General features: G+C 45.5%; 1 protein-coding gene across 13 annotated transcripts in view; it reads right to left on the bottom strand.

The window, feature by feature from the left end:
- Positions 1-15,335, bottom strand: part of LOC119012389 (MAM domain-containing glycosylphosphatidylinositol anchor protein 2-like) — a 254,941-nt gene that overhangs the window by 167,673 nt on the left and 71,933 nt on the right. For 4 of the 13 annotated variants that reach the window (XM_037086160.1, XM_037086161.1, XM_037086158.1 and 1 more), the window contains one exon: positions 9,311-10,477. The exons of the other annotated variants lie outside the window; for them this stretch is intronic. In XM_037086160.1, coding sequence (XP_036942055.1) covers positions 9,311-9,383 — 73 coding nt within the window. In that variant the 5' untranslated portion in view covers positions 9,384-10,477. The remainder of the gene's footprint in view (positions 1-9,310; positions 10,478-15,335) is intronic. 13 annotated transcript variants of the gene reach the window in all.

The raw sequence follows: 15,335 nt of genomic DNA, 5'->3' as shown, positions 1-15,335 counted from the left end.
CTCAAGGTAAAAAGGCTGTGAAGTGCAAAGCTTTTGCTGCAGCAGTCTGAACAGAGGCAAGAAGAGAGACAGCAGACAATCAGAACTGGGCGAGAACTCCAACATCTGCATTAAATCTCACTCTGAGATTTCTTCCCCCACTTAGGGAAATCTCTGTGGAGAAGCGCTTTGCCTACTCCAGATAACTCTGCTTTGCTTTGCTATAGGAAGCCATTAACTGACAGTACACGGCTTGAGGTTATCCCCATGGGTGTAACAAGCCTCTGGGATATACTGTGTCTGGCGGAGGGAAGATGAAGAGAGAGCATGACGCTAAAGAGATTAGCTATTACATTGTGAATTTTCTGTTAGAAGAATAAGGTTTTAAGAGACTATTGAGGGATGCACAGAAAGCCAAATAATGCAACAAAAAAGAGGGAGCTCAGCAGAGAGCGAGAGATCCCTTTAAAAATATCTGCTAGGAGGTTTAGTGAGTGTAAAAGCGCATGTAATGACTACGTTGCATGTTCGCAGGCACTTTGAGGCATCTGTGATGTTTCTCACTCGAGACGTGCTGATGTGTGGACGCGGTGATAAATCACATCGCTAAGTTAATATCTCAGCAAAGTGATGCCCTAGATAGATGGGAAAAAAAAACATGTGCGCACACAGAAAACGAGTATACATGCTCACACACACACACACACACACACACACACACACACACACACACACACTCAAACTGTATGTTCATCTGTGCTGAAATTCCTCTTGTGCAGTTTCAGTCTCCTTTTGCCTGCAGGGGAGGTTTCGAGAGAAAGCAAGAGAAAAAAAATAAGCCACGGACATTTGTTTTTTTGGAGTAGGGGTGGCAGGGAGAGGTGGGGAGGTCTGGATATGATGGCAGTCAGGGGTGTCTCCTTGTGGCTGCTCCCCTCGCTGCCTGGCGTTGGTTCTGAAGCTGGAGAATACTGAAGGCATCATTGTCAACACGTTTACATCGCCACTGTTCTTGCTTGTCAGAGACGCTTAAGCATTACTCGCTACAAAGATAAGTAGGCCCCTTCCTGCAGTTGCCTCACAGCAATGAGATGGTGGTTATTTTTGCAGAGACACATTCAGCAGTAGCCCCCACCCCCGACATCTACCCGAACTATTCCCCCCCCACCCCCACCCCGAAAACAGCAATCTCATCTGCTCTCGTGCACAATTGTAAGGCTGCTGCGAGGAGCTTGCGTTTCTGCAATCACTTCACATTTGTTTCAGCGATTGATTTCCTGGCATGTGAGGGGAAGGAGAGAATGAGCGAGTGGGTAGGCAGCGAGGGAAGGAGGAAGGGAGGGAGAGGAGGGAGAGGAGGGAGAGGGAGGAGCAAGCAGAGGGAGGCAACGGGGAAGTCAGAGGATGTGCAATGCCAGGCTCACATACTGTCACCATGACAACAGACATCACTTCACAGGAGCAGCACTTAGGATGCCTGTGTGGGCTGAAGTGACATAGTTGAAGGTTGGCATTAGCCTCTTGTGGGTGCCACAACATACCAATCCTCTAACGGCTTTGCTTTTTTTTTTTTTTTGCTTGGTTTCCACCACAGCGCTGCTAAAAAAAAAAAAACGCGCCCCGTTGCTCTTACCAGCTACCTATTGGGACTGCTGAGTGATTTGTACTTTTACGTGTGCGAATGCGGGCCCTGCCAGTTTGGCTTAACAAAGACAATCCAATTGACTGAAGAGCGAAAAGGGAAGACGGGAGGGGAAGACATTCATATTCAATGATCCCCTTTCATCATTCGCGTCACTTTGAAGCTAGCTAGCATGTATAATTCTCTGTGATTTGAAGTGATGCCAATCATGGAAATGATAACTTGAGAAATGGAAAACACGCCACAGGCACTTAAAAGGATCCATCTTAGCAGCCAATTCTGCTGTTCATTAAGAAAAATCTGTATCACTTTATGAGGGTATACAATTGATGTTTTCAGATACAAAACTGAACCATGACTCATCAGGATCTAATGCATGTGTTAATGGGTTATATAATACCAGTTTAATATTAATAAATGATCGAGTTTATGTAACGATTTAGTAACTTATGAACCCTCAATCAAAAAATAATAATTTTAGCACAGTCAAGTCATACATTAATTAGCATGGCATTACAGTATATTTGATATAAACCAGGCACAGGGATATAAATACAGGTGTCTCTGTGTAAACACCTGTTACTGCTCTTGTCAACATGCAGCATTCTTACCTCACTTGCTGCATCCTGATTATCAACCCACATACAGGCCAAACTGAAATGCATGTAAGAGGCACGACAGCATAATGAAAGCATGAACTAGCTGGATAGTGGCACTTCAGCTAATATCTTATGAGATGTTAATGAATGCACGACATAGAGGTTAGTTAATGATGGTAAAATTGTAAATTGAGCAGAAAATGAAAAACTCTGAGATGAAAAACAAAAAGCAGAGCTGCAGCTGATATAAATCGAACATGTTTAAGCCTACAGGGTTTAATTTTTACTGTTTTATGTGCAATTCATTTTTTTGTAGTTAAACTGATAACCACAGAAACAATGGAGGTGGTCAGTTTTTGTTTTTGGTTTAATGACGTGATGTTGGTACATTATATATTCAGTCAGGTTTTTAATTTCCTGTACATTACTTGTGTGCTTAATGAAACTTTATGCTTCTACTTTACTGCATCTGAGAGGGAAATGTTGTACTTTTGAACCCACTGCATTAATCTGAAAGCTGTAACCACTTGTTAGTTTGCACACTCACACAGGTGTTATCAATTACTCTGGCTAATTAGACCTCACCAGGCGCTTTGGGTGGAGCGATGCTGGGAGTGACATAATGTCACCAAACTGGATGCACCAACAACAGCCATCAAAAGATATAAAAACTTCAACAAAAGAGGCACAGGCCTTTAAGCTTATACATAAAAAATAATATGATCACTTTATAAAATATGGTGCATGATTCATGTCTATCAATTAAAGTTCCCCTTCACTGAGGAATATGTTTTTTTTTCTTCCTATTCTGACAACTGAATCATCGGGGCTCCAGGGTACATCTGCTTTTGTCGCATATGCAACCACAAATCTGTCTGACTTCACATATTTCTTGGTCTCGCCTCTGCACCCAAGATTTCCATGTCAGACACATATTCGGGAGAACTGTCACGTCTGCCTCAGTACATGTGTGGAGCGGATCTTCAAACTACCAGATAATATCATAACTTATTTAGCAGCAGCAGTCTCTCATCTACTGTTAAGAAAACTGAAGCTAATTTGAACAATAAGATTCAGTGTTCCTTAAATAGTGTCCTGTCAGTCAGAGCAGGATCTCAGTGGATGTTAATCACCATCTGTTGACTATGCAGTACGTACCATTATGCTAATGTTGTGACTGTGAATTAGTCATAAACCTATTTTCTTGTCTGTTTTAATCTATTAGGATAGTATGCAGGATAGAGCAGACAGGAAATGATGGACAAAGTGCATCAAAGGTCCCCGGGCTGGATGTTGTCTTGACCTGTGCACCAACTGGACGCCCTCCTTATTGATATATTTCGTCGTTCAAGCATAACAATAGTGTATATCCCTTTCCCCCCCCCCCCCCGAAAAGAATAAACAGGTTGGTCACCCTATACCCTACCCAAAACCAAACTTCAGGCTATGAATTGCTGATTAATGTTGCTACAAGGACAAGAACCAACAAGATGTAATGCTAGGCTGAGTATTATCCCAAGGATCCACGTCTGATATGCATCATACTCCAGCTATACAACTGCAATTGACCAGTTTGGCTTTTTAAAGCAAGATACCGTAGCTGTAATTTATTGCAGTTGGACCACATGTCTGTCAACAGGAGGAAATGAGCACTATTACAAGAGATGAAAACACTACAGATAAAAAAAAAACCGCGTTCGCTGCCGCACAAGGTAATATTAGCAGGACCGCGGTTGACATTTAAGATTTAAATCTTGTTTTTAATGATCCGGATGATGAACGGCCACTTCATTACAATGTCAGCAGACAAAGGGAGAAATATCAATTCTGGTTCAGTGCAGGTGAGAGGCCAAACCAGACTTCATTACAAGTGCAGAATTACTTTTGTTTCTAAATAAACCGGGGCAAAGAGGCTGGGTCTAGTCATGCACCGGAACAGGACTTAATGAATGAATGACAACAAGATCATTAGCAGCAGCTTTCTGTCCTCAGCACTGTGCGGAGCTGGACGACCAGCTCAGGGTTTGGGGATGTGGGCTTAACAGTTGAAGCAGCCAGCCAGGTTACAATAAGCTTCTTTGGTCAGCAGAGGGGATTTGGCCTTGAATGATCCAGAGGTAAATTGTGTTCCTGAACTCATCCAAATCCGCACAGTCGAAGGGAAAAAAAGTATTACAGTCGTTCATGGTGTGTGCAAACTCACCAAAGCTACATTATACTTTGCACTTTATTAGTTTTGAACACAAATCATCAGAAAATATTAAACCGAGTATAATAACTGAGTGAGCATCGACTCTGAAAAATATATTCCATTCTCCACAGCGGTGCACAGCTCTATCTCTGCTTTGAACTATGAATACGATTAAAAAAAAAAAGTGGATAGATTTGCTTATTTCCCTGTGCAAATGACGCTGCAGTAGCTGACAGTGCTGTTAAAAAATCCCAATCACAACCCTGAAGCTCACAGCTCCATTTTTCCATCTCACCTACTGCCAAACTACACACAGCTACATCGTTCAAAACAGCTAAAGGGAGCAGAGAGAGGGCAAAACTGAGAGTGGCATCCTTCCAGTGCTGAGTGTCACCCTGCAACACACACACACACACACACACACACACAGACACACAAATCGCATAATACACAAGCAACATGACCTTTTGGCTTCACAGTCACACAGGATGTCGCAGGGATAAAATTAAGGTGGCACTTATCAGACTTTACACATACGAGAAGTGTGACTCAGATTGTACCGTTTCTTGCGTGGCTGGCGGTGGAGCTTTCTGAAGTCTGAGAAAACAACCCTGATGTGATTTAAAGCACACGGAGAAGAATAAAGAGCAAGGAGAAGAAGGTGCAGCACACTGTTCTCATGTTAATGATGACTGGACTGGAGAGATGAACATGCGATCGTTGCCTCTTTAGTTTGTATTAATCTCAGGTGGGAAATCATCAGTTGTCTCAGTGGTATTGGCTAACAAAAGAAAAAGAAACAGTGCATCCCTAACAAAAAGTTATGATACCCTGGCCTGAGTTGCTTCAATTCTGACATCTTATAGGACCACCATCATTATGTATGAGCACTACTAACTTGGTGAAGTATCCCACTGATATGGACTTGGATAGAATCTGACAACTGGTTTCCAAAATTCACCATACTGAACAAAGAGCCGTCTCACTTTAATCGCATTGTATTGGATATTAAAGTAACACTGTCACAGATTATGCGGCGAACACAGAGCACAGCAGGAGCGCTTCAGACTCTAAGTTCAAACATTGTCTCTGCGGTGTATATTCAGTGCCAGTCTCAGAGGACTCGGCCCAAAGAGAACTGACATTCGGTATGATTAAGTTGATGCTATCTGAAGCTCCACCCAGGGGTATGTAATAATCCCCAATGTGCACCTCACACAGTTTCCACTGCGACGAATCATTTCTACCGCACCGTACCCTGCTGTATATCCTCATTTGCCTCTGATTGAAGCACATACGCTGTAGACGTCCATCCTCTCTTCTGGTCCCCGAGGGAATGGGACAGGGAGACAGGTGGAGGAGAGAGAGAGAGAGAGAGAGAGACAGGCAGGGAGACGGGGACCGAGAGTGGGAGGGAGGAGAAGAGATAGAGTTATCCGTGGTCTCATTACGGTGGGAAATGTGAGGGTCCCGATCCAAGGGAATGATGAAGGACTCTGTGGAGGAGGCCTCTGAGAACCAACAAAGACGGCTTTAGTTTCACTGGCAGAATGCATTTGCATAGCTTAGAAGCCAAAGCGTCTGAACCGGGGCTCATGAAAAGAAACCCAGGCAATTGGTTGGACTTCAATGCAAACGAGAGAGAGAGAACGAGAGACAGAAAAGAGAGAGAGAGAGAGAGAGAGAGAGAGAGAGAGAGAGAGAGAGAGAGAGAGAGAGAGAGAGAGAGAGAGAGAGAGAGAGAGAGAGAGAGAGAGAGAGAGAGAGAGAGAGAGAGAGAGAGAGAGAGAGAGAGAGAGAGAGAGAGAGAAGGAGGGGAGAGAGAGAGAGGAGCGGTGGTGGCAGAAAAGGCAGTAGGAACTTTTTTCTCTTCAGCAGCGTCGCACAAAACGAGATCAGGAACATCTGCACATCCCATGGAGGTTGTCGCTGACTGACTTTGATGCAAAGAGAACATACTGAAGGCGGTACATCTCCAGATAAAGTAACAAGCAGAAAAACACTTCCACGCTATCATACAAGTCATGTTCCATTGAAGGCGTCTGATATTATTATTTAGTGCGGTTCGGTCTTCAGCAACATCGGAGGGGGGAAAAAAAAAAACGCCAAGTAGGAATATGAAGAAGTAGAAGTTTGTAGGTGCGTACATTCACTCTGATGGAAGAGTTTGCCTAGTGGAGGTCCAGAGAGCAACAAAGAGATGAGCAGAGGTCAGGATAATAGAGCAATCTCCTGCAGAAGGGTGTGTGTGTGTGTGTGTGTGTGTGTGTGTGTGTGTGTGTGTGTGTGTGTGTGTGTGTGTGTGTGTGTGTGTGTGTGTGTGTGTGTGTGAGAGAGGGGAAGGATGAGGGGGGGAGAAAGAGTGGAGCAGATGTTGTACTTTATGGTGTCTCTCTTTTTCCCTCTGTGGCCTGGAGTCATGGAGGGATGACTTGCCTTCATCAATCCTCTTTAATGACTCTGGCAGCACCACTTAACGCACTAGTATGTGATTTCTTCATTACCACGTCGTGATTCCGCCATTTAGCTCGGCGGCGGTGACGTATAACGATGCTCGGGGATAAAAAAATAATCGGCGGAAGTCTCATTTTTGCAAACTGGCCTATTCATCTGCTCTTGGATCAATGTCTGGGGAAGAGATGAGATGATACAGTACAACCAGAGCAAAGAATTCAAGCTTTGCCCTCAACAGAAACCTCTCGTGAAACTCGCCCACTTGAAGTTTCAGCCAACCGTTACGTGTTATCCTCTGAACAGGCCTCGTTTTATTCAGTCACACGCCCACAGATTTTCACCTGTGGTGCATGACGCTCCATCTCGCCGCCCACCCCCCCCCCCCCCCCCCCCCCTCCCTCCCTCCTTCACATGTCAAAACCTTCAGAGAATACAATGAGTGGCGACCAACGTGCATGCTAATGTTTTGCCCCCATCAATAATAAATGCTGACTTTTGAACCTTGCCAATAATTTTAACTCACACCGGCTCCCTAGAGGTGTTCATATGCTTTAAACATGAGATGGCGTACAGGCGCACCGTCTGAAGAAGAGTGAGATACAAGTTTGAGTCCGTAAACGTGCATCCAGCTGAGTCCTCCTGTCGCAGTAGAATATACAGCAGCGGCATCGGCAAGAAAGTGGGACCTATGTAAATCCTTCCTAAGGCACACTTATTGTAGGTGAAAATCTGGCGTGAAGGGAAAAAAAAAAGGGGGGGGTGAATGTGCTCACAAGCATAAGACAGTTAAATCCTCAAACAATTCCATCTGCTACATCTGCCCATCTCTGCCTCTTCTGCTGCTGCTGCTGCTGCCAGTCCACACATACCTCTATAGCAACGCCACATATCAAGCATTATGGGATATGATTTCCTCTAATGAGCTTGCATCTTCATCTGCACGCTCGCGCTGAAAGCACGGACAGCTCGCTCGCGCCAACAATCCGCAGCTTTGATCTGACGTCCATGTGATCGGTGTTGATGGTTAGCGTCATGCCCGTTCCTCCCTGAAATATCTCTTGGAGAGACCAATTTGGGAGATAAGGTTATCGACAGTGATTCCTCCAGACATCGATGTTTGATGAGCGGTTGTGCCCTCTGGCTGAATGCATAACTGGAGGAATTTGCGAGAACTCCAAACAACAACAACGCCTACATACAGATCTTACACCGCCCGCGGGGCGCTTGGAGGTTTGTAGATTAGGTGTAATTAAGAGTATGCTGTGTTTTTTCCAGGCGTTTTACAGTGAAACATCTCTGCAGCAGATGTCAGAGGGAGAGATGTGGTGATCTGAGCGACGGTGCTCATATGCTACAGCTGCTGAGACATGTGCTGTGATTGATTGTCTTATTCATCCTTCTCCCTGTGGAGCAAAAGAATAGATCAAATCCTGGCGCGCCACTGGTCAGGTGCAGCGCCGTGACTGTTCCTGTCATGCTCACACAGTAACCTTTCATTGCTACATCATCTCCATATACACACACACACATCCACACACATGCACGACGGCGACAAAAAGACCTTTTTAAGTGCTTGGCGTCGGCCTCTGAAGAACACCAACCCACATCTCTACTTGACCTCGTGTTCTCCCTGCACGACCTCAGCCGACAGGTCAGAGCTGTGCACCTCAAGGTTGAGCCACATGTGCACATGAATCACCATTTCCCCCTCTTCTTCCTCTTTTTCTTCTTCTCCTTCATCTTCTGCTGCTGCGAGCATGACGGTTCATATGAGACATCATCTGTGCCACTGGTTGCACAAGCAGGCAGGGTAAGAGACAGAAATGTGTGCATGGGAGGGAGAGACGGAGCAGCTCAGACAGACAGACAGACGGAAGGAAGAGGTAGGCAGATAATAATTCATGACTGTGCATACTAAATGCCACTGCCTCAGACACACATTACAGCCTGTACAGTGACATTCAACAATACATGTAAGGCGAGAATCCCCGTCGACCTTTTGAATGATAATTAGCGTTGATTACATGTCTGAGAGGCTACAGGCATCAAGACTGAATCAACCAGAGTTCCACCATGATAATCTATGACTGCACAACACTAAATTTAGCCTGCGCACCGACCATCATGACTGATGGATTGGATGAGAAAAGGGGGGCTGTGCATGATTGGCTACACGCGCGCTTTGCTGTATAACCTCAGGGTTTGTGGCAACATTTGGAGCCTCTCGCTCACACATGACATTCAGAGCTGGTTCGTCACCCTCACATGAGTTCATGTGGCTTGTCTTTTTTTTTTTAAAAAGCACATCATATGAGCGTGTGAGTCAAAGTGGTGGGTTCATGTGCGACCACTGTTTCACAAGGTCATGATCACGTTTGGTTTCAGCAGGGGAAAGCAAAGAAATAAAAAATAAATTAATAAAAATAAAAAATTGCACACACTCACCGTACACTCCTTGGCAACGGATGCCCTCCACGATGAGCGCCAGCAGCCCCAAAACACAGATAATTAGATCCATCCTGTTCACGTTAATCTCTGCATATCCAGCTCTCAATGGCAAGAAGTCCTTTCCGGGGCGGTGAGGCTGAGGTGCATAGACACACAGCGCGGCTCCGATCCACGCGTCGATTAATGTATAGTCTGGCTTGTAAAAAGGTTTGTACGCCCCGCAGGAGGCAACACACACACGCACATACACACGCGCACGCACACTCAGGTGGTTTTGATGTCCACTGCCATGTAAGGTGTGTTGGAGGGGGGAGAGAAGAAGAAAAGACGCGGGGCGCTCGCGGCACCGGAGACGCCGCGCGGTGAGAGGGGTGCGGGGACGCAGGCGGGCGCGGGGGAGTGGGCTGCAGAAAGCCCGGCCTCGGAACAAACAGCAACCTCTTCTCGAGTCCAGGTGAGGTGCGCTCCGCTGGTTACTTCAGCGAAGAGCCCCAGAGGCGGCACACGGACGGGGCGCGCTGATGCTGTCGACTGGAGGCAGACGGCGGCTCGGTACCCACGGGCATAGCTCCTCTTATCCAGCTGTGGTTCACGGCTCGCTCCGCGGATGCTGCTGCTGCTGCTGCTGCGTTGACTGCATGCTGTCAAACGGAGCCATCACCTCTGCCTCACACGCACACACACACACACACACACAGTCAAATTCTCACTATTTTCACCCTCTGGTGCTGCGAAGTCGTCAAGCTGCCGATGTGGAGACGGACGGTCACATCACGACTGCGCCCCGACGCCGCGCACTCGACTCATCTTCTCCCGGTGGCCAATGACAAGGGGAGGGTCCAGTCCGGCGGACGGCTCCTGCACAGCTCCTCGCCGATGCCTTTTTTTTTTTCCCCTTCTTCTTCTTTTTTTTTTTTTCGCCCGCTTGTCTCCCGCGTTATGAGACCACTCGCTAATGGATTTCACGCGGCGGTGGGAGCCGGATGTGCCCCTCCGTGGAGCCTAGTTGAGCATCGGTCACGTTGCGCAATACGTGCTACGGAGACCGAGTGGCACCGCAACCGGTCTGTGGCTACGTCAAGAGGTGCGTGGCTTCCAGCGCTCATCTGTATGGGAGGCTTCGCTCGGCGTCAGGAAAGGCATGAGAGGCGCAGCTGCTGGATGCTGAGAGAGAGGGGGAGAGAGAGAGGGGGGGAGGGAGGGAGAGAGGGAGGGAGACCATTGGAATTCAGGGGATCGAGCTCTGACAGACCTTTGCAATCAACACCAAACACAGTCTATAGTCCTGTCTGCTCATGTTTCATCAGACAGGCAGGATGAGATGCTGTCTGTCATGTAGCGCTCATCTGCTGCATCACAGTCCTGTGGCTTGAAACAGTGAGATGTCTATTTTAGCAGCACACACACACACACACACACACTGATGCTGCCACAGGCCTACATATTCTTGCCAACTTTTTCAGCGATACATGACTTTTAAAGTTTTCAAGAGGTGCAGCTAAGTGGTTCCCAAATGGAGTCCCAGTTTTTTGCCCTCGGGGGTCCTGCTGGCACTTCTGTGGGGCTAACCGCAAAAATTATAAAATCCATTTCATTATGTCCAATTTTGCCCGTTTTTAGTACGCTAGAGAAACCCTCCAATTAGGGCTCTGCTCTGACCACAGGTCTCACCTCACCAGCATCCTGCCAGGTTCAGTCCTGACTCAGTTCTCATTCGGACCATTTCAAAGCAGAATCAACACTATAGCGTGTGAATGAGTCCACTTTATTGTGTTTCCCCGTTGAAGTGTTTGGTAATGTTAATACAGGGAGGATCTCAAAGTTGGACTATAGCTGTTTCCTAGCAACACAATTTTAATTAAAGGGTTTTTAATTAGCATAATATTCTCCCCAACGGTGAGGTAAAATATTACACGTTTGGGACGAATGGAGACGAATGTCAAGAGTCACAGTTTGATTCCTGATCAAACGTGCAGCGTGACGGCACGCAGCTTTACACTCGACACATTAGGTCTCCCTGTGATGTCAAATAATGTAGTTTGGTAGAAAGTCATTGTTCATTTGGTACATTTAATATGAAACTGAAAAACTCGCATCAAAGACACCATATTCAGACTGAATTTCCCTATTTTGTCACTCAAATTGAGATAGAAGCTGTGTCCTTTAGCTTTACGTATCCCCCCCCAAAAAATGTATTTCATCCACCAGTCATCCTTTTAATCAAGTTTTAGAAAATAATGATCAATGTTGTGCACCACCTGAAGCACAGACCCTGACCTCTGAGGGCCTCAGCAGGGGATCAGATCCAGAAGGGACTGCTGGAGCTCTGGTGGCTGGGTTTGGCGCCCTCTACAGGACTTTGTCAAACAGATCCATAATCATACACCCAGAGTTTGTGACCGGGCTATAAATATAAATGTAAAGGTGAAATAAAGATGGAATCACACCGCATGAGGCCTCCGTCACTGTTATTGAGCAGGATCTGTCGATATGTGATCCTTGAAACCAGGACCAGGACATTTGAACAGAGGAGTAAAATAAATTCAGCAGAGTTAATATTTGATATTGGCTATTCTAAATTTAATTTCACAATCTAAATGATTAATCCCGTCCGTCCCTTTTATACTGTCATTAGTGCAGCGCCCCTTGAAAGCCTGAGCAGTGGAGCGGTGTAGATGGCGACTGACGTTTTTATTTTATTATTATTATTTTTTTAAATGTTTCAGATCTTATTTTCCACCAATGACCATTTAATCTCAAGAGCTCTATAATTGTATCTACTCTAATTCCAGGCATTTAACCATCGCTTGCATTGTCATTTCACTCTTTCCCTGTAGGAGTAAACATCTCTGTCCTGTTTTTCCCCTCAAGAGTCAGACAAAGGGTGATTTTCATTGCCAGAAAAAAAACCAAAAAAAAAACATTCAACATTGAGTGTCCACTTGAGGATGAATTCTGGCTGAGGGCTCTTTGGCTGTTTGGTAACAGTTTTATGCGGGTATATAAACCAGCTGAATGTCCTGGAAAGTAATGACATGCGTGGCGTGAGTTTATTCCTACCGCCGGCTTGTTCGTATCATTACTGGACCTTTGCATCACCTTTCCAATATGGACTGGAGCAGGAGACCACCAGAGAGCTTAGAATTTAAGTCCCCATCTGTCTGTCGTGGATATTGTGCTCTCAGATTTTCCTCCACTCTCTCAGTCGTCTTCTTCCCTTCATCACAATTCTTTGTATTCTTTTATCCACGATGCTTAGTTAGGAAGCCCGTTGTGAGTAGATAGTCTCCGTGTAGCATCATGAGGGGGGGTTATAAATATAATATGCCCCTCACTAGTTGGAGCCGGATGACATTTTACTAAATGTATTCAGTCGTACAGTGCAGGAGGTGTTGGATACGGTATGAAACAAGACAATCTGGCATTTGGGGGGGGAAGCCTCAGCGGGCTTCGCGTTCATCGTCAAACGCAGGGCCAGGGTCAGCCGGAGTGTGAGAGGAAGAACAAGAGGGGGGTTATGGCTTTAGTAGTCTGACAGTATTCTGCTCTGGTTGGCATCACACATGAGAAAATCTCAAATGGAATAACATGTATTTTTCCATCTCGCTGCCTTAAAAGTCATATAACAGCAAGTGGCCACCTGTGGAAACTGATGACTGTAGCTCAAAGCTTGTCAAGTAATGCTCACTTTTTTTTCCTTTTTTTTCTTCTTCCTTTCCTTTTGTGGTTCGGTTCCTGTTGCTTCATTTTAATCGCCGGCGTCACTGTTTGAACGTGGCATTTGAAGCGAATGATTACTTTAAACTTCTATCTTGTGACAAAGAGCCATGTCATTTGGCAACCCGGGGGAATTTGTTTGACAGACGTGACACAGGCCGGAGCGTTCCCCATTTTAAAAAAAAGACTTTCAACTGCAATTACCTTTTTCCTCTGAACGATCTGAAGACTCATTAAGCGTTCCGTTGAAAAGCTGCAACATCCAGGGCACGAGCACCCACAGGGAGGGGGGGGGAGGAGGTACAGGAAATACATTTTTGGCCATCACTCAAAAAATTGCACATGCCCGACTTCCTGCCAACCCCGCACGCATATTAGCAACGGCACACACACTGGCAGGACACGACCAAGCCCCCCGGTGCGCCACCGTTGACGAATGTTTCACTTAGAAATTAGGTCACCTCCGAGCTGGCAGGAAGAATTTAGGAGGGCCAAAATTTTAAAGTAGGCACATGATTTAGTTTGTCCGTGTCATGATTCGTTTACCGAGCGGTAATGCCTTGCATGTGGCTTATCTGAGAGCAGCTGGAGGGAGAGAGCCGGTGGGTCAAAACACATCCAACAAGAACCCTCACGACTCGTCTTCCAGGCTGCACTTGAGAAAGATGCAGGGCAATCCTTACTCCAATGAAAAATGTTTTGCAGCGATGAGTTAACGCACACTTGATCTGCTGATTCTCCCTGAAAGCAACAAATAACCTCCTTTTATGTTGACGGCGCCATCTAGATCACATCTGTTCTTTATGCTCCTCCACGTGAAAAGAGCTGACTCCGTTTAGATTCAGCGTGTTTAATTTTCTGTCGAGGGAAGCAGCATCTTCAGCACGCTCTTTCAACATGGACTAGTGTTAGATCTCGTGCTGAGACAGGTTTTAGCCAGACAGAAAAAGACAAAAGGCAGCTCTGACAGGCATGACGCATGTTTCTATTCTACAAATGTTTCCTCAGACACCCCCCCCCCTCCCCGTTTTTTCCCTGGGTAGCGGCACTTTGACACTCTCGGTATTCATGGCAGCAGGAAGCCTGTCGGCACTATTTACACACATAACTGGGGTGAAAAGAGGTAGATTTCACAATGAGGTGCAGCGGTTTGTGTCAGCTGGTATCAAGATGCCGTCGGAATCCAGAAAACCGCAGCCCTTTGTGATGGTCCCCAGTGTGATATCGGGGGTCGGTCTCCACAGAGGTTGAATTGTCAACAAATCCATTGAAGTGGTGTGAAGTTACCTTCACATTTCAAGCCTTTGTAAAACTTGCAAGCGCCGTGTGAAAGGTGCAAAGCTGAAAACTGTCGGTTTGTGACTCAAAACGATCGACTTTACTCCTTAACATTAACTGCAGCACTACAATCTGATTAAAGGCTCAGTTTACTCATCTGTCTACACCGTGCATCTAGAAAAAACCTTTTGTCTCTACTAATTGAACTGTACTGCAGTTGTCCATTTTTAACACAAGGGGACTTCCTATTGGCTTATTGATCAGCTGCTGTCCCGAGTGATTTGCCCCGACTCAGATTGATTCTCTCAGGGCTATATTGGTGAGACAGCATATACTTAGCATGACTTCTAAATAAACTGTGTGATCTTACTTCACTAAATAAATGGCCCAATGTTTGACATCGTACACAGTGTGCTGGTTCACTTCAGAAAGGTTATAACGCAGGAAATCAGATAAATGGACATTTGAAGATGATCGGAGGATGAATCTAAAAGAAAACATGCTGCAGCAGATTTTTTTCTACACATTGTTGTCACAGGAACAGCAGATTGCTCAAACACAATCTGCTCAGTTATGATAATATTGAATCATTTATTTCTCGTGTCAGTGTTTTTCGGTAACATTCTGTAAAACCCATCCTGCTGGGTATTTATTAAAAACCTATCTCAAATTAATGGTTTATAAGATACAGGCCACATTTTGACGTCTTCAGAATGTATTAAACAACAACTGTAACTTGTAAGAAGCATCTGGAACAGATGTATGATCAGTAAATTATCAACCCTTTATACAAATACAAATCCTTTACGCTATTATTTCTTTAAACAGGCAAGAGTATTGCAAGAGATAAAAACAGTCCTAATTCTACAGTCAGTAAACCAAGAAGAAGGTCAAAATATCAGGTTTTCACTGGACTTTCACATGGAATTCAGAGAGAAAAAAGCCCCAAACATCTGCCATCAATACAATGTCAAATCAAACAGGATCCACTGCCGGGAACAGGAGACAGAGAGTTTGTGTGTGACAC

The sequence above is a fragment of the Acanthopagrus latus genome, chromosome 22 (genome assembly GCF_904848185.1).
Source record: "Acanthopagrus latus isolate v.2019 chromosome 22, fAcaLat1.1, whole genome shotgun sequence".
In the NCBI taxonomy this organism is placed as follows: Eukaryota; Metazoa; Chordata; class Actinopteri; order Spariformes; family Sparidae; genus Acanthopagrus; species Acanthopagrus latus.
The sequence above is the reverse complement of the archived record's forward strand: the minus strand, read 5'-3'. Positions and strand labels throughout refer to the sequence as shown.